Consider the following 17,461-nt stretch of genomic DNA (forward strand, 5'->3'; position numbering starts at 1 on the left):
ACCAAAACAAAACACGTTTTCATTTTGTCTGCACCAGCCTGGGCGCAGGCGAGCGCGGGAGAGAGGGAGGGAGAGGGAGGCGCACGCCAACAGAAAGCCGCCGTGCTCAGACGCGGGCCTGCGGCCACGTCCCTCCGCAGCCGCCCCAGCAGCCGTTCCCGCTCCCTCGTCCCCCTCTCCCTGCCCACCCGGCTTCGCCTGCCAAGTCCGAGTTGGCACGGCTCCCCCGGCTGCGCCGAACAAAGCCGTCACCCATCCCCGAGCCGGCGCTGACAGTAAGCAAAGTGACAGGCGCATCTTCCGCATGTTAATCCAAACGGCAAGAAGGCGAGCGAGCTGCGGAGGCCCCCCCGTGCCATGCACACACACCCCCCCCGCCACCGAGCCACCCACCCCACCCTTGGCACCCGACAGCCCCGGTGGCCTCGTGCAGGGATGGCGAGGCCCCCGCCGGCGGGAGCACCGAAGGCTCCTCGTCGGCGAGGCTTAAATCGAGCCGAAGCCCCGCTCGGCGGGCAAACGAGGCCACTCGGCATCTGCTGTACCTGTTCCCGCTGCCTTCATCTCGCCTTGGAACCGTGACAAGAGCGCACTCGCCTCTGGTGGGCTCTCAAAGCCGCGGGTCTGTAACCCTTTGCAGGAAGTTGGCACCGATCCCAGGTAGGACTTTACTCCCCGGCTCTCGCTCTCTCCCCCCACCTCCGCCTCCTGCTCCCTCCCCTCCGCTCCCCCACCCATCCTGTCCCTTGGGCCCCTCTTGCGTCCCCCAAAACGCCACCCGGCCCCCGTTCCCCCTGCGCTGCTCACCCGCCTCGTTGGCCGGGGGTAGCGTGGGGGGCGGCCGACGGCTGCTGGGCACCCACCGAGCCCTCGTGCCCACCGCCCTTGCACACGTACCCTGGAAGGATGACCTGGGCAAGACAGAGAACAACAACTTCCTGCTCTGGCTCCCTAAAACGCCTGTTTCCACGCAGGGGTTAGGCAGCGCGGCGAGACGGGGGGAGCTGGGAGGAGGTTTGGGGGTTTGTCGTCATTGAACCAGGCTTTTTTTCTTTTCCTCTTTTTTTTTTTTTTTTTGGCTTTTTTCTTCTTTTTCCCCCTTTTTTTTAGTCTTTTTTCTATTTTTTCCTGCCTTTTTTTCCCTTTTTTTATGCCTTTTTTTTTTTTTGAAACATATATTTTTGCCCTGCAGTCCAAACCCAACGCGAAGGGAAAGGAGGGGAAGAGAAATCAAATGGGAAGAGAATAGCTTCAAGTCGGCAGGACAATGCACGGGAAACGGGGAGATTAGCGTAGCTCTCAAAATCCATCACGCCCGCCCCGTTTCTGAACCGTTCGCCCCCGCGCCTCGTCTTTTTTAATTCTCCCAGCTCCTGAATTATTCCAGTCCACGAGCGGGAGGGGAGCGCACAGTCCGGAGTCCCTCAGAGCTGCCAAGAGCATTGCAACAGGAAAGAAAGGAAGCGGGAGAGGGAGAGCCAGGCAGAGCCCTCACAATCGAGCAGCGAGAAGAGCAAGGAAAAATTAACATCCAATTAGTGCCGTGTTTAACGAGGGAGACAGAGGCGGCTGTTGTTTTATTGCCCTGTTCTTTTCAGGCGCATCTGACAGGCAGCAGGGAAGGCACCCCTGCTCTGAGTGACGTCATCATATTTTATTTTTTAATTATTCCCCCCCCCCCCCCCCCCCGTCTTTCCTCCTCTAAGTTTTGCACAGATGATCTCGGCAACTCGGCCAGAGAAATTTGGGACTTTCTCACATTCAAGCCACCATCTCCCCCCTCCACCTCCAGCCTCCCCCCATCCACCGACAGCAACCCCGGAAAAACAACAGCGCCAACCCACCCCAAAGTCTTTGTTCTTCCAAAAACAAAAGAAAAAAAAAAGGAGGAAAGAAAAAAAATCAGCGTTGGGATGAGAGCTGGAGGGAGCCTGGAGGAGGTTTCTCTGCGTGTGCGTCCGAGTGTGTGCGTGCGGCCGGCGGTCCCTCTCCCGTCCCTCTCCCCAGACGCTCGCTCGCCTTGTAAAACTTTGCTGCATGTGACGCTGCTCCGGCCTCCTCTGGCAGCCTGACAAGAGCCGCCCGGCCGCAGAGCGCAGGCGGCTTCTCAGGGAGAAACTCCATTCCGAGGGATGGGAGCATTCACACGTGTGCAGCGAGGGGCAGCGCCTCGAGCCAGGCCCGCAGCCGCAGCGATGCCCACCCTCGATGCCCACCCTCGCCACGCCAGCCCGGCCTCGGGGCACAGCAGGGGGAGAGGGACAAGTTTAAAGCTGGGGAGACTTTTCCCCTCCTGTTTTTCCCCGGATGGGGGCACAGCACTCGGTCTGAGTGCCGAGGGAGGTGTGCAGGGGTCACGGTGGCTGCAGGGAAAGGAGTCTGACCTTGTGCTGACCTTGTGCTGCCACCTCTTCCCCAAAAGACCCAGATCCCCTCAGGGTAGGATGAAACATCACTGGCTCCCCCTGAGAGCAGTGCCCAGGAGGGAACAGAGCAGCTCAGTTTAGGGGGATTTGAGGGAGTTTACCCTAAAAAAAGCCCACAGCAGGCAAGCAGGAGCATGGAAAGCAGCTTCCCCACCTCCTTCCCATCCTCTTACCAGCCGTGAGTGATGGACGGAGCTGTCCCTGTCAGCGTGGCAGGTCAGGCCGCTGTGCCGAGCTTTGCTCCTGAGCTGTTTGTGGCCTCTTCTCCTTGTTTCCAGACGGGATTTCCCTTATCCAGGGGGAATCCACGAGGACCTAGCTCCTCTGTAATCCCCCTTTTCGAGTGAAGGCCATCCCAGAGGATGGGGCTGTGTGAAGACAGGGACAGGTCCAGGGCCACCACACTGCTGGTCCTGGGTCCAGTCCAAGTCCCCACCCTGAGCATTTCCTGGCACCAGCCAGCCCCACCACCCTGGCAGCAAGATCTCCTCTGTGAGGGTTATTATTTTTTTACATATATATATATTTTTTTTTTTTTTTTTTAAGGAATGATTTGCCTACGTGGAGCTCGGCGCTGCGGGAGAACAGAGCAAACAGCCTTATCGAGGGCAGCTGTGCCACAGGGCACTTCCTCATGCGTGGCTGCAAGATGGGGCCCTCCATGGCTGCAGGGGAGGGCTGGCAGCCCCTGGCCTTCCACTGACCAGACACCAGGGAGACACCAGGCACCCTCCAGGCATCGGGAGGGCTCTCTGGAATGTTCCCTCCCAGCTCCACGGCAGGAGAGCGGCACGGCCAGGAGGGGGTTTGGACTGAACTGAAGGGTCTTCAGCAGCACGGCTCTGCAGGGGAAAGGAGAGGATGGAACATTGGCTCTGAGCTCAGCTGCACTTCCCTGGGCACAAAGGCTCATCTTGCTGCTTTCCAGATCCTGCCAGACTCGAGCATCCATGCCCAGTGGAGACAGACCAGCCTTGACCTGAGATTCCCTCTCCTGGCTGCTGTCGCTGCCTCCCTTCTCCCCCGGGCAGCTGGGAGCAGATGAGGCCAAAGTCCCAGCAATCTCAGTTCTCCACTGGAGGCTGATAAACGGTGTGGGCACAGAACAGCAGCAATCCCCACCCAGCCTGGCTTTGTGCAGGAGAGTCAATATTTAAACCAGAGGTTGTTTCCTGGACAGACAGGGCAGCGCCAATGGGACAAACCCCCGGCTCCATCCCGGGCGCCAGACCCAAACCTCCTCCTCCACCCCTTCATTTGTTCTCCTCACCACATGTTCCACCCTGGATCCCCTCTCCTGTGGGAATGGGGCCCCATTCCCTTCAGCTGGGATACCTGAGCAGCAGCTGCAGGACCAGGCACTGACTAATGGGCAGCAATTGAAGGGAGAGGGGTGCCCAGCCAGGGTTTGGGTTGTCTCCTTGCCTGCTCATGGTGCAGACATTTGTCCTTCTTGTCCCTCAAATGAAATTTGTCCTGAGGCCCCTCAAATGAAGGATGGGACAAGAAGAATCAGGGATAAAAAGAGGAGGTGAGGAAATATTCAATCATCCTAAGAATGACAGCCCCTCGCTTCAAAGTAAGGCAGTGCAGTGAAAGCTTTGAAAGCTGGTTTTCATTTAAATTGAGCAAAAAACTACAGTCAACTCTTGGGTTTTCAGCCAAGTTTGTGGGCCCTGATGAACTGGGCAGAAATTACTGGCAGGATGCATCCACTGGTGCAGCTTTAGGTAAATCCCTTAGGTAAATTCCTTAGGTAAACTCCTCAAAGGACAGGAAATAGCACTTTTCCCTGCAGTGGCTGCACTCAGGCTGTGCAGAGGCTGCAGGAGGTTTGACAGGCATGTGAGCAGCAGAAGGTGGCTTTAATTTGGAGGGGAAAGGTACATGATCCTGAGCAGGTGCTGTGTGACCTGGCAGGTGCAATGCCCTGTGTGGGAGCAGGTCATAAAACAAGGTGATTAAAGGGAAGGATAGAGCTGTGAGGGGGAAGATGGAATGGCTGAGCCCACCTTACCAGTCTGAGAGTATCAAAGGGTCTCCATCACCACTTTCCAGAAGACCTCAGGGTCCATTTTAATTCCAAAAACCTAATTGAACATATATTGCTTCAAGCACCCAAGCCCTCTGCTGCCTCCACCTTCACTCCAAGTGCACCCACTGCAGTTTGCTCAGCCTAAATATGCCCACCTTCCATGGAGGTGAGGAAAATCAGGGGGAATCTGAGTTTTAAACAGCTGGTTTAGCCCCTGATTTGTAGAAAAGACCAAATGAAGTGCCTGTCTTAAACTGAAACCTTCCCTGAGGGAGCACAATACACAAGGGGAAAAAAATCACAAAAAAAAAAAAATCACAGAAAAACCCCCCAAAAAAACCAAACCACCCAATAGTTGTTTTATAACTGTATTTTGGAGCATAATTAAATCCTCTTTGAAATCATCTCTGGTGTTAGGGAACAGGTCCATGCATTATTTAACTGTAACACAAACTGGGAGCGAGGGAGGACAGACAGGACTGAGTTCATGACACTGAAGGGAGCTGGGTGGGGGCTGCCACTCCCAGCACACACCAGCACTGTCCTGCAAGCCCTGCCTGGGGTGTGCATCGACCCTGCCTGCTGGAGAAAAGCCCCCTGAGGTGGCAGGTCCCCAGAGGCCCAGGATGAGATGTGACCCCAGCTGCTGCTGCTGCTGCTGCAGCACATGGGAACCCTCCCAAGGAATGCTAACCCTCTTCTCAGGGAGTGCAGCATCACCTCTGTGCAAAAGACTGCTTCGTGGGGAACTGAAATGGGGGAATTCTGCCTGGCTGCCATCACAGCACAGACTGGTGCAAAAAACCTCTTGTCTGGGGAGCTGAGCATCAATCCTGCCCTGGTGCCACTGGTGAGCTCTGCTACACACAGAGCCAGCCATGCTCCACTGAGACCAGGAGCCTTCAATTCTGATGCCTCAGCAGCCTCTGGCCAGCTCAAGGTGTATCCCTTCATTGCAGACAGCCCTGGATTGCTGCCCTGCTGCAGGAGAGCCCTTTGTGTGCAGCTCTCAGATCCCAGCACTCCCTTTCCATCAGGAACAGGAGCCCAGCAGGGCTCGTGGTGCTGCTGGCTGGGAGATGGCCCTGGGTGCAGCCAGGCCAGTCCAACACAGCACCCACCTCCCCCAGAGTGTGTGCAGGCTGCCTGCCCACAGCTCTGCTGGGTGTACCTGAACACAGCCCATTCCATGAGTGTATCCTGTGTGCAGGCTGCCTGTCCATAGCTCTGCTGGGTGTACCTGAACACAGCCCATTCCATGAGTGTATCCTGTGTGCAGGCTGCCTGCCCACAGCTCTGCTGGGTGTACCTGAACACAGCCCATTCCATGAGTGTATCCTGTGTGCAGGCTGCCTGCCCTGCCCACAGCTCTGCTGGGTGTACCTGAACACAGCCCATTCCATGAGTGAAATCCTGCCCAAAGCAGCACCACTGGCAGCACATGTCCCTTCCCAAGGGCTCTCCTTGTCCACATCCCATTGCTGCCCTGAGCTGGGCTGGACCTGTCTCTTTGGGACTCTGCTGTTCTTTGCAGTGGGACTCTGTTTCCCTTCCCTATTTTGATCCTATAATTTCCTTTTCACGCCCGTGGGAGGTGGGATGTTCCTGGGTGATCAGGTACCCTCAAATCTTAAATATGGATGCCAGGTTGATCTTGCCAGCATGAGCTACCCTGCCAGGCCAAGGTGCTCTCTCCAGAAAGGATGAGGCAGGAGCTGTCACCTGGCATAACCTTCCCAGGGAGGTGACCTTGGATCTCCTGCTGCTTTTCAGCTCAGGCAGAACAAAGCAGTCTTTTGTCCCTGCAGCTCATGGCTGGGTCCTTTAGTACCTGGGCATTTTCTGGATTCCTGGACTTCCCCAGCAACTCCAGAGCTACAGCCTGGACAAAGAGACAACGGCTTTCTGCTCTCTCTGCTATACATCCCAGTCGAGACAGCCACGAGGATGGAGCTTTGGTGCAGCTGGAGCCTGAGCCAGATGTCCAGAAGTCTGTTCCTGGCCTTGCTGGAGAGGAGGTGTCAGTTCTGGCACCATGGACTTTGGATCAGAAAATAGAAATATACAGATATCGAAACAAGCTTAGGGTTTCTTGAGGAGTCCAGGTTGATGAGCTGTCCCTGCTGAGGCGTCAGTCCATGGGGAAGGAGGCTGGGATGGGCGCCCTGCGGAACAGGAGGCTGGAGCCACGGAACAGCTGCCCCTGAGGAGGAGAGCCTGGGGTCAGGGCAGCCTCACACCTGCCCAGGGAGCTGCAGCTGCTTTAGCAGGGCCCCACTCCATGCCCATGGCAGGGCTGCAGGGCTGGACAAAGTGAGGTTCCAGCCCTGTGGGTGCTGGAGTTGGGCATTTTCCCCAGGGGTGACAGATGCAGAGGGGAACAGACTCTGCTGTGTGCAATGCATGGGATAAAAGCTGACAGGCTGCAAGCTCGGGGTGTGCAAGGGGCAGAGCAGCACTGCCAGGCTGGTACCAGTGCCACAGCTGGAGGGACAGAAGCAGCTTACAGAGCACAGCAAGGATGCAGCACAGGCACTTTTGGGGAATGCTGGAGACTTGGGAAAGGAGCAGAGGGAGCCCAGAGCCCCGTGTGTGCCCTGCTCCCTCACCTGAGCACTGAGGTACCTCCAGCAGTGGATCCAGGATGCAAAGACAGGAGCGTAGGGAGGGAGGCCGGCGCGCAACCTGCACGGCAACAGGGAAGAGCTGAGGTGGATGTGTCACCTTACCCACACAGGTAACAAAAGAGCAGCAGGAGGTGTGAACGAGGACACCGGGACAGTATCCACACCGGGCTGGCAGCCAAGTGACAGCTCGTTATTTACAATGCAGCAGATCTGTAATTTAATTACCCCTGGAGTGCACAAACAAGGAGCGTTACCTGGAGACTTTGAGAGTCCAGGACCGTATCTACACCTTCAAAAGCCAGCAGATACCGAGAAAACACGGCACCAGACTTGGATCCCGTTCCCACGAGCAAAAAAATGCCGAAGACTTGCAGCAGTGCGATTGGGAAGGCAAGCTTGGTCCTGCTCCTGTCTGCTCCCACGGCTGCCATAAGAGCTCTGCTTCCCTCGTGCTGCTCCCTGGAGCCAGCACTGTCCCTTCGATCCCTGTGCCTCCAGCTCAGCTCAGACCACCACAACTCTCCCGATTTCTCACCACCTGAGTTTTTCTGCTGCTCGTGTCTGTGCCCTCTGATCTAAAATTATAAGCAACGCGGGACAGGAAACGAGCCAGCTCTGCGAGGTGCCACAGAGTTTACGGGGCTGGAGGAAAGCTTTACGGTCGTTAGCAGCCCATTCAGACAACAAGGGGCTGCAAGAAAGGAAAGGAAAGCTTTAGATCTCAGTGTGAAGGACATACCCACAGTTGTTCACTGCCATGAGATCTCCCACGAGAAGGAACGGGTAGGTCAGCATGCTCACAGCGATCTGAAAGCACAGAAAACCAGCAGCGTCTCTAAAGCTCCCCATGTCAAAAACGCTATTTCCAGCTTTTGCATGTTAGCAGAGTTATCCTTGGATAAGGGATGTCGAGTACAGAGCAGCCTGTGTCCCCAGGCACGAGCTCTGAGCCCAGAGGTGGCAGGAGGAGGGGAAAGGACACAGCAGCTCCTACATACCCCCATCACGAACTTGGTGTAGCTCCGGATCACCGAGGCCTGGCTGAACTGCAGAGAGAAACCCAAGGTGTTGTGGAGCAGGGGGATGACACCAGACTGGCACTGTCACTATGTGACACTCCCTGAGCCTGAGGCGAGGGGCAGGGGAGGAGGCAGAAAGCAGCAAAGAGCAGCTGCATTCCAGCTGGGAGTCTGGGAAGGCATTTGGGGAACTGTGATCCCCCAAAGTGCAGGTGAAGCCCAGCCCTGAGGAGACACAGAGCCCCCAGCACTCTCACAGGGATGTCCCCAAAGCCTGGGGTCTGTATTAAATCAGCCCCTGCTCCCCAGGAACTCCTTCCCACTGCAGGTGCTTCCTCCAGACCCCAAGCCCTCCCTCGGGCACTTCCACTCACGTTGTCATCCACAGCGTAGGTGTTGATGAAGTGAGCCAGGAGGTTGCAGCACCAGAGGAAGATGACATCCCCCAGGACGTGAGGGACTAAGCCACTGCAAGGGCAAAAAGAGGGGTGTGAGGTGCAGGAGGGTCCCAGTGCCACCTCCTGAGATGCCCAGCCCTCCTTCCTTCCACCAGCTCAGAGGATCTCCACTCCCCCAAAATGAAATTTTTACTTTGGGAGGAACTGAAAAGGGAAATTTCAGGGAAGAGCTCTCTCAGCCTTCAAACTTGGTACTACATGTGCTGCTCTGGCTGAAAATTTTTTTGGGATGTTTTTTGGGCATGATTCAATTCTCCTTGTTCTATCCCAAATCCCTTCTTGGCCCAACTCCTGCTGAGAAACCCAAGTGAGACACAAATGAAGTGGTTTCCATTTCTGAACTTGCTCTTTTGGATGCACAATGAGAAGTTCATCTCTCAGTGGAATGTCCCTTCTTTTAGAAATCAAAATGAGAGGGGTTGTTCCTGCACAAGCTGCTCCACTGAGAAATGGAGTAACTGGGGAAACACTGATTTTTCCCGGTCCCTGCTGCCCCCCAGGAGCAGAGTTCTTTGGTTAATGCCTCCCACTGACACACTGGAGCTCCCAGCAGCACCAGCACTGCCAGCTTTTGCAGATAATAGCACTAAAACTTTAACAAAATATTCCAGAGGGTTTCTCCAGTTTTCTCTGCTGCAGCAGTGCAGGGTTTCCTGCTTTTGCAGGGGTTGTTCCACTATAAAAGGATCCAGGTGTGTGTCAAACCCGTGTTTCACCAGCAGATGCGGTCAGTTCTGACAAGGAGCCTGTCAAGAGCCACAGGAGTGTTTGCTGAGCTGCAAAGAGCCCCCTCCAGGCACCTCCAGGCACGTTAATCGGAGTCTTTTGTTTCTTCCCAAACACCACGCTGCCTCCTCCGAGCAAGGGACCGGTTTGTTTCCTGCTGTGGTTGCTGCAGCAGCAGAGCAGCAACGGGGACTGGTTTTGGGAACAACCTGTGCATTGTTAAGGCCCCAGCAGCCCTGAGGATGCAGCTGAGGTCTCAGGGGCCAGGCACAGCAGAAACCTTCAACAGAAGATTCACTGGCTTCAAAGATGTGATACATGAGAGCAGCAGACAGGACAAAGAAATCAAAGCTCTCTGGCCCCAAAGAGATGTTCTGCTTTGTGTTTGGCTTTCAGCCTTTGTAAAAAAAAAACATCCTTTCTCTAACTCAGTTAAGTCTGAAGCTCCTGAGCTGCTGCAGATACAACAGAGCCTAATAAAATCCAGAAGCAAAGGGCTGGGCCAGGGCAGCCCCAGAAGGAAAACCTCACCCAACTGTTGAGAGGGAGTCAGACTGTTTATTCCACTTCCAATAAGGATCCCATCCCTTTCTCCCCTCCAAAGTAATGACAGCTGCTGGCCCTAAGCTGGATGACTGGAAACCAGGGGTCTGAGAGCTGCAGAAAGGAACTAAAAAAAAGCCAACAAGCCAAAGGCATCAGGCCTGAAAACCCCTCCTGGAATTCCAGCACTGTCTTTACTACTATTGACATGAAAAAGTGAGTGCTGCAATTCTCACACCTGCTGAGATGTCCAAGATCTGAACTGGGAATATCTTTGGAAGATGATGAAAAGCTGGAATAGCAGCAGGCAGAGGAGGAAGCCTGAATGATGTACAGCAATGTGACACAACAGCAGAAACCCCAGTGCAAGGGACCTGGGACAAGCCAACCTTGAGCTGACCATGCCCAGCAGCTTTGGAGCTCAGGGAACACCTCCCTGGGCTGGCAGGAGCCTGTTGCAGATAGGAGGGGAAGGGAGATAAATCCATCCTTGAAAAGCCTTTATCTCTAGCCAGGCCCACACCCAGAGAGTGTGAGGGAGAGACTCAGAGAGTGTGTGCCACTGTTATAAGGCCATGAGAAACAAGTGCACTGCCATGATTTTAGGGCAGTGCATGTGCTGGGATTGCACCAGGGCTGAGAGGAGAAAACCAGCAGTCTGGTCCTTCAGGTGTACTTTGTGCTCCCCTCACAGCAGTGGGATTTCCTAAGAGGGCTGTAGAGCATTGTAGAACTTCAGAACCCTCCTGAGACAATTTGGGTTGTGTTAAAGCCTTTCCTGAGAGCCATTAAGTTTCATTAGGCCACCAGCAGTGTTTATTTTATGTGGATGGAAGGGAATGTGGTGGCTTCTTTCAGATCACTTCCCTGGGAGGTGGAGGGTTGTGAGCAGCCTGCTCCAGCCATGCCCCACTCACAGGGACCATCCCAGAGCATCCTGTATTTAGTGCAGCAGATTAGGAGCTGCACAGCTCAGCTGAGAAGCTGTGGGCTGCCAAAGGAAGAAGCAGTGACCCTCAATGGGGGGGGGTCTCTGCAGATCCCTGGCCATTTCCCCTTGGGGAAGGACAGGGTGAGACCCTCTGTGATTTTTTCCCTCTTCCTGATGCATTCATATTTCATGTGGAGGCCCATATTTTGTGAATGCAGAGCCAAAGGCATCCTGGAAACACCTACTGAAATTCCAGAGCTGCCTTTACTATTATTGACATAATAAAGTGAGTTATCTCCCCACCACGAGCAGACACAGCAGGTGGTTCTGCTTTTATGTAGATATGAAAAAGAAAGGCAGGAAGCATTAATTAGAGGTTCAAGCAAAAAGGTGTCCACTAAATTTCCCTTTCAGTGATGCACCAATTGCCACGCTCTGTAAGCAGCTGGAAAAACCTTTCAGCTCCTCCTGGTCCAGGCACCACCACACTCCAGCCACACAGGTATACCTGCTCTTTACAAGCACCCACGGTGCTCTGCAGAGGAATATGCTGCTTATCCAGGGCCTGGCTTTCATTTCAACAAGGGAACTTTTGTTGCACTTGATCTCGGTGCCTGTTGCACAAATAAATGCTTTAAATGGCCCTTCAATGAAACACAAAGAAGCACCAAGGGAAAAAGAAAGATAAGGAAAAAACACAGCTTGCTCTGGGATCTGAAGGTTTGATTGAAGATAAGATCTGGGGCAAACTTAATGGTCAAACTGGAGTGCTGTCAAAGGCACAGATTTAATCGTGGGAGTGATGTGGGAATCCCTTGGTCAGACAAGGTTTCAGCTCAGTGTGACACCAGCTGTGGCAGAGCTGTGGCAGAGCCATCAGTGCCTTCAGGCTATGGGAGAAAGTATTTAAACAACAATTCACTTACACAAAGAATCCCAGGATCCCTTCTTCCTTAAATATCCTGCCAATGGCACTGAACACACCGCTGCCAAGAAAGGAAGAGAGCTGTGAGTGTGCAGAGTTGTTCCACCTCTGCCCTGTGCAGCTTCACACGAATCCTGCAGCCCCCGGCCATGGCAGTGCCTCCCCAGCCATCATTCCAGCAGCTTCTTCTGCCTATTCTCCTCACACCAGGCAGGTTTGAGGGAAGGAAGGTCGTGTCTGTGCTCTGCCAGTCTGCAGTGACACCAGCAGAACACCCAACCTGCACACAACTGTTCAATGCTGAAGGCACAAGAGCTCTCTGAGGCTTTGTGAGTGGGTACAGATGTTGTGTGATATGGTTTGATTTGGATGATTCTAAGCCCAAGAACCCTGTCAGCCTTTGGGAACTTGAGCTGGCTGTTGTGGGCTGGCTGCAATCCTGTCTAGTGTGCCTCCACATTGCTCCACAGGCAGTTTTGCCCTGCAGAGAGGCAGCTGGTACTGCAAAAGGCTTGGAAAAATTTTACAGACTAAGCAGGGCTGCAGCAAAGCTTTGTGTTATCCACTCTGCCTCCCTGCTGCCTTCCCTTTCCATTAATAGCTAAAGGAAAAAGGCAGGAGACTCACTGTGTGATCAGCAAGGGGTGATACAGCCCCAAACAGGCACAAGGTGGAACAGAGGCACACCAGGGACAGAGCCCAGCCTTCCACATCCCTTCAAGCCCCAGTCACCCACCCTCTAAGCACAGCTCAGACTCACTTTTCAGTCTCTCAAGCTTCCTGGATAACCCTATTCCCATGGCATGGGAGCCACCATTAAGTTTCTTTAGGCCACCAGCAGTGTTTATTTCATGTGGATGGAAGGGAATGTGGCAGCTTCTTGCAGATCACTTCCCTGGGTGGTGGAGGGTTGTGAGCAGCCTGCTCCACTCACAGCCATGCCCCACTCACAGGGACCATCCCAGAGCACCCTCTATTTGATCTGGGGTCAGTACCTGGCACCCCTGACACCTGACCCTCCCCAGCTGCAGCCACTCACCTGTATTTGACTTCCCGGCCCACAAACTGGACCATGCAGCGCATGGAGATCACTGGGAGGAAAGAAACACAGGGCTGATAGACAAACAAATCCAGCTGGGGTTGTACTGGATGTCAAGGGAAATGAAACATGACCCTTCTGCTCTCCCTCAACTCACAGCATCTCCAGCTCCTCTCAGTGGTCATCAGCACTGCAAGACTCATTAGAAACTGGGGCCTTTCCTGAGCCTGTAAGTGGTGGGAAGGATTTCAGAGGATCACAGAGAGGTTTGGGTTGGAAGGGATCTATCAGGTCCCTATCTTTTTCCAAAAGATCTGTCTTTTTCCAAACCCCCTGGCATGGGCAGGGACACCTTCCACTGTCCCAGGTTGCTCCAAGCCCTGTCCAACCTGGCCTTGGACACTTCCAGGGGTGGGGCAGCCACAGCTGCTCTGGGCACCCTGTGCCAGGGCCTCCCCACCCTCACAGAGAAGGATTTCTTCCCAATATCCCATCTAACCCAGCTCTCCAGCAGTGGGAAGCCATTCCCTGTGTCCTGTGTCTCCATGCCTTTGTCCAAAGTCCCTCTCCAGCTCTCTTGGAGCCCCTTTAGGCACTGGAAAGCTGCTACTCGCCCTAACCCCTATGGGATCTCTAGGACAAGGTCCTGGATGAGTGGCAAGAGAGGAACTCATTGCTCAGCTGTGTTAGTGCCTGAAGGCAAACCCCAGCATCAGGCTCATTTGATAGAAAAGTATCATAAGAATCATCCCCCTGAGTGTGCAGGGTTTGGGGTGATGCCCAGCCTGGAGGGAGCTGCCAGCCAGGGCACAGGACTCACCGTGCAGGGGGTGTGACACAACCCGGGACACACACTGCATCATCATCTCGTGGGATGTCTGGGAAGGGAGGAGAAAACACCTGTGAGAAAAGCTGGGCTGCTCCTCCTGCTCCCTTGCCCTCACTGTGGGGAAACACATTTTGGGTCCCTCTTTTGAGATCTGTTCTTGTGGTGAACCCCTACTCCTGTGAATTATTTAATGGATAGACACAGAATGGCCACTGATAGACAAACAAATCCACAAATTTCTCACCACAAACTTCTCACCCCAGTTTCTCTCCAAGTAATCTCACCTATGTCCCCAGGGATGTTCCCAGCCACTCATGAATGGGCAATATCCACTTCTCACCTCTCTGACCACTTTCCTAAGTGAAGTTTTCACATCATCCTGGTTAGACACATGCTCCATATCTTCCAGTGGAAAAGCCTGAGTGGAGAGGGAAGCAACATGCTCAGAACTGATGGAGATGCTGACCCACAATGTCTGAGGACAGGGGGAACCCCAAAAAGCTGTGCTCTAGATGCAAGGGCAAGACAAACAGGCAAGAAGGAACACAGGAGAAGAAAGGATGGAAAGTAAAATAGAGGAACAGAGGAGTCACAAAACTGCAGACAGAGGATACAAGGCATGGGTATGCCAAATCAAATTAAATGTTTATAAATTAAAAAATGCCTTGGGATAAGGGCACTGAAGGACTATTCCCTTAGGAGATGGATGGATGCATCAGTCCTCCTTGCTGCAGTAGCACTGACCCTGCAGGTGATCAATGGAGAGAGAAGCTGACCTTTACCTTCTTCACACTCCCCCTGGTGATGGTTGATAAAGTGCTCGAGATGAGGCGAGGGGTCAGGCCACGGAAGAGGCCTCTCTTCCCATCCACTTCCACGATGTGTCTGGCTGGGGGGGACAACACCAGGCTGCTGTCAGCTGGGAAGGGGACAGTGCATGCAGAGCACCCCAAACAGCCCCAGGGTTCAGCTGAAACCACGCCAGGCTCAGCTCAGCTCTCCATGGCCCCACAGTAAGTGATTTATTGGAACACTCCTAAAGAAACTTCTTACTGGAGGACAGGAATTCTTACTCTGTCATCTGGCTAATCTGGAAGGACAGCTGCAATATTTTGGGCTGCTTTTTGTCTTTTGATGGTTTTGCTCACCTGAAAGGGCTCCAAGGCAGTTTGGACTGAACCAGGCAGGGGGGACCATCCCATGTGCTCTGTGCTGTCACCTCCTCCCTCCACCCCAGGAGGGTTCATATGGATCTCACAAACCCATGTTCAGTTCCTGCCCCACCACCTTCTCCCAGGCAAACTTCCTCAGGTCTCCAGTTGCAAAAAAAATCCCAGAGATCCCATTTCTCCCACATATAACAAGGTGGGATAAAACCCACCATGTGCTGGTGGCTACTGACTGCTCCTGGCCCCTGCCCTGTGCTGCCCAGGTGGGCTCTGCACCTCTCCATCACCCAACACTGCCCATCTCTTTGGAAATTGCATCTTCCAAAGGGCAGCACTGGAGCATTTCCAGCCCTGGGTGTCCCAGGATGGGCTTCCAGGGCTCTCATCCTGCTCCTGTGCTGGTTCCACCCCATGGATACCACTGGCAGATTTTGGGATTGGCCCAGGTCAGCTGTCAGGACAGTGCATTCCCTTCCCCACAGCAAACCTGCTGTGACACCAAGTCACAAAGTATTCACCCACCTGTCCCATGCTGCTCTCCCACTCACAAAAAGAGGAAAATACCATTGTTTTTTCCTTCTAAACATATTACCTGCCCTTTTCTTGGTATTTCTGTCCCTTTAGGGCTCCATCTACAACACAAATGAGCAGGGCATGGGGCAGGTTATTCCAGGGCTGTTTTGGAGCAGAAGGAGAGTATTTTGCAACCTCCAAAACACATAAAAACCTCCTGCAACAAACCTACAGCACCTAAAATCCCCCAAACCCCTCCACCATGGTGCAAACCCAGAGCAAAGTGCCACAGGAACACAATGCAGACCAACACCCCCCAGCAAGAGGTACATAAATGTGACAGCCTTGCAAGGAGTTGTGGTGGTTTATGCCTCACTGCAGCCTCAGATGATCCCAAGGGGATGTGGGAGTGCTGCTGGGGTCTGCTCAGGCTGCCTGACAGCTCCCAGCCCTGACTCCACGAGGGCAGGACCTCGTGCTGGCAGGGAGGGACAGTCACTCACCGTAGGTGAAGAAGCCAGGCAGGTACAGGACCTTCCTTCCCAGCACATTTCTGCCAATGGTTGGAGGTAGTGGCTCATGGCCAACCTGAGAGAGAAAGCTCGTGAGCAGGTCTCTGTTCTGGTGTTCCCAAAGTCCCTGGGATGAACAGGATTGATCCCAGCATCCCCATGTCACTCTCACTCCTTTCCCACTCCTTCCCCCTTCTTATGGCGTCCCTAGGTTACAGGGGGTCCTCCACCCTCCAATTTTAGGAGCTCCCTGTTACTGAGAAGGTCTTGGGCTTTCCTATCTCTTCTTATATGGGATGCCCCATGGCAGAGGGGTAATTTTATAGGGGTTCCCAGATTGCTGGGTGTCCCCATTCCCTGTCAGAGGAGGGGTCCCAATGCCCCACTACAAAGAGCCCCCACTGTATGGGGGGCCTCACCCCTCCATTATATGGTGTCCCCTATTCCCTATATAGGGTGCCCCAGTTGTAGAAGGCATCCTCACCCTCCTATTATAGAGGACCCCATTTTTATATAGGATCCACCAGTGTACAGGGAACCCCATTCCCTTACATATGGGGCACTCCATTACCCACAGGTCCTTCATTCTGTAAGTGCTCAGGGGGTCCCTTATAATGGGGGGGGGGGGCTGCATGTACAGTGACCCCCAGGGCATGGAGTCCTCTATAGGGGCACAAACCAGGAATCCACTTCCACCTGTGACACTGGGGTCCCAATCCCCCATCCCAAACAGGGACTCGATCCCGTTACCCATGGGGGTCCCCCATTCTATAGGAGCCCCCCATTCTGTAGACGCCCCCATTGCACAGGGGGTCCCACTGTAACGGGGGGCTGTACATACCGTGTATATAACCCTAGCACATGGGGGTTTCCATAGGGGCATTGCAGGAATCCAGTACCCCTACAGGAATCCAATATATCTCCTCCTGTTATCCCGGGGTCCCGATGCCCCATTACCCACAGGGACCCCACCCCATTAATTACACCGGGGTCCCGATGCCCCATTACCTATTGGGATCCCACCCCATTAATTACACTGAGGTCCCCCCGTCCTATAGGTGCCCCCACCGCACAGGGGGCCCCGTTATACCGGGCAGGGCTGTACAAACAGTGACCCCCAGCGCACGGAGGCCTCTATAGGAGCACTATCCACAAATCCTCCCGTTATCCCGGAGTCTCCCCGCCGTTACACACGGGACTCCCATCGCACCGTCCCCCCCCCCCGCCCCCGAGCGGACCTGCACGAGCAGCTTCACGTAGAGCAGGGGGTGGCTGGCGGCGGCGAGCCCCGCGCCCAGCAGCACGAACAGGCCCTCGGCGCCCTCAGGGCCCGCCGCGTCCGCCGCGCCCCCGCCAGGCGGCGACAGCGGCCCCGGGGGCAGCGCCGCCATGGCCGCCATGGCTCGCGCGTCACCGGCCGCCACCACCGCAGCGCGGGGCGGGGGGGGAGGGGGGGGAAACCACGGAACCATTGAGGGCGGGAGGAACCATTGCGGGTCGGGGGGAGCCCGCCATGAGGGAAGGCGATGGCGGCGGCGGGAGCGGCGGAGGGGCAGCGGAAAATGGAGAAGGGTTTTAGGGATTTGTGGGTGTGAGTGACTGACCGGGATTGTGAGCACACGGCAGAGGGGTTTGGGAAAGGGGAGAGAGAAAAGATAACTCGAGTTAAAGAGGGAGGGGAGGGGAGGGGAGGGGAGGGGAGGGAAGGG

General features: G+C 54.6%; 1 protein-coding gene across 2 annotated transcripts; it reads right to left on the reverse strand.

Moving 5' to 3' along the window:
• Window positions 1–4,816: 4,816 nt before the first annotated feature.
• MTCH1 (mitochondrial carrier 1) lies at window positions 4,817–17,152 on the reverse strand. Of its 2 annotated transcripts, XM_036398373.1 has the most exons (12): window positions 16,991–17,152; window positions 15,744–15,828; window positions 14,341–14,447; window positions 13,899–13,976; window positions 13,550–13,607; window positions 12,730–12,781; window positions 11,692–11,751; window positions 8,482–8,575; window positions 8,087–8,134; window positions 7,828–7,895; window positions 7,071–7,146; window positions 4,817–6,664 (listed from the first exon to the last, which is right to left on the reverse strand). In XM_036398373.1, the coding sequence occupies exons 1-12, from the start codon at window positions 17,150–17,152 to the stop codon at window positions 6,593–6,595; spliced, it is 960 nt and encodes a 319-aa protein (XP_036254266.1). In that variant the 3' UTR covers window positions 4,817–6,592. The 2 variants fall into 2 exon arrangements, with proteins under 2 accessions (XP_036254266.1, XP_054373259.1); XM_054517284.1 differs by lacking the exons at window positions 4,817–6,664; window positions 7,071–7,146 and adding an exon at window positions 7,157–7,315.
• Between the last annotated feature and the right edge of the window lie 309 nt (window positions 17,153–17,461).

The sequence above is a fragment of the Molothrus ater genome, chromosome 25 (genome assembly GCF_012460135.2).
Source record: "Molothrus ater isolate BHLD 08-10-18 breed brown headed cowbird chromosome 25, BPBGC_Mater_1.1, whole genome shotgun sequence".
NCBI classification, from domain to species: domain Eukaryota; kingdom Metazoa; phylum Chordata; class Aves; order Passeriformes; family Icteridae; genus Molothrus; species Molothrus ater.

Coding starts and splice junctions, on each gene's coding strand:
- MTCH1 (XM_036398373.1), bottom strand. CDS start 17,152: ATGGCGGCCATGGCGGCGCTGCCCCCGGGGCCGCTGTCGCCGCCTGGC. Junction 13,977..14,340: donor CCAGGGGGAGTGTGAAGAAG/GTAAAGGTCAGC, acceptor CTCTCCACTCAG/GCTTTTCCACTGGAAGATAT. Junction 6,665..7,070: donor GGAGGTACCTCAGTGCTCAG/GTGAGGGAGCAG, acceptor TCTCCTCCTCAG/GGGCAGCTGTTCCGTGGCTC.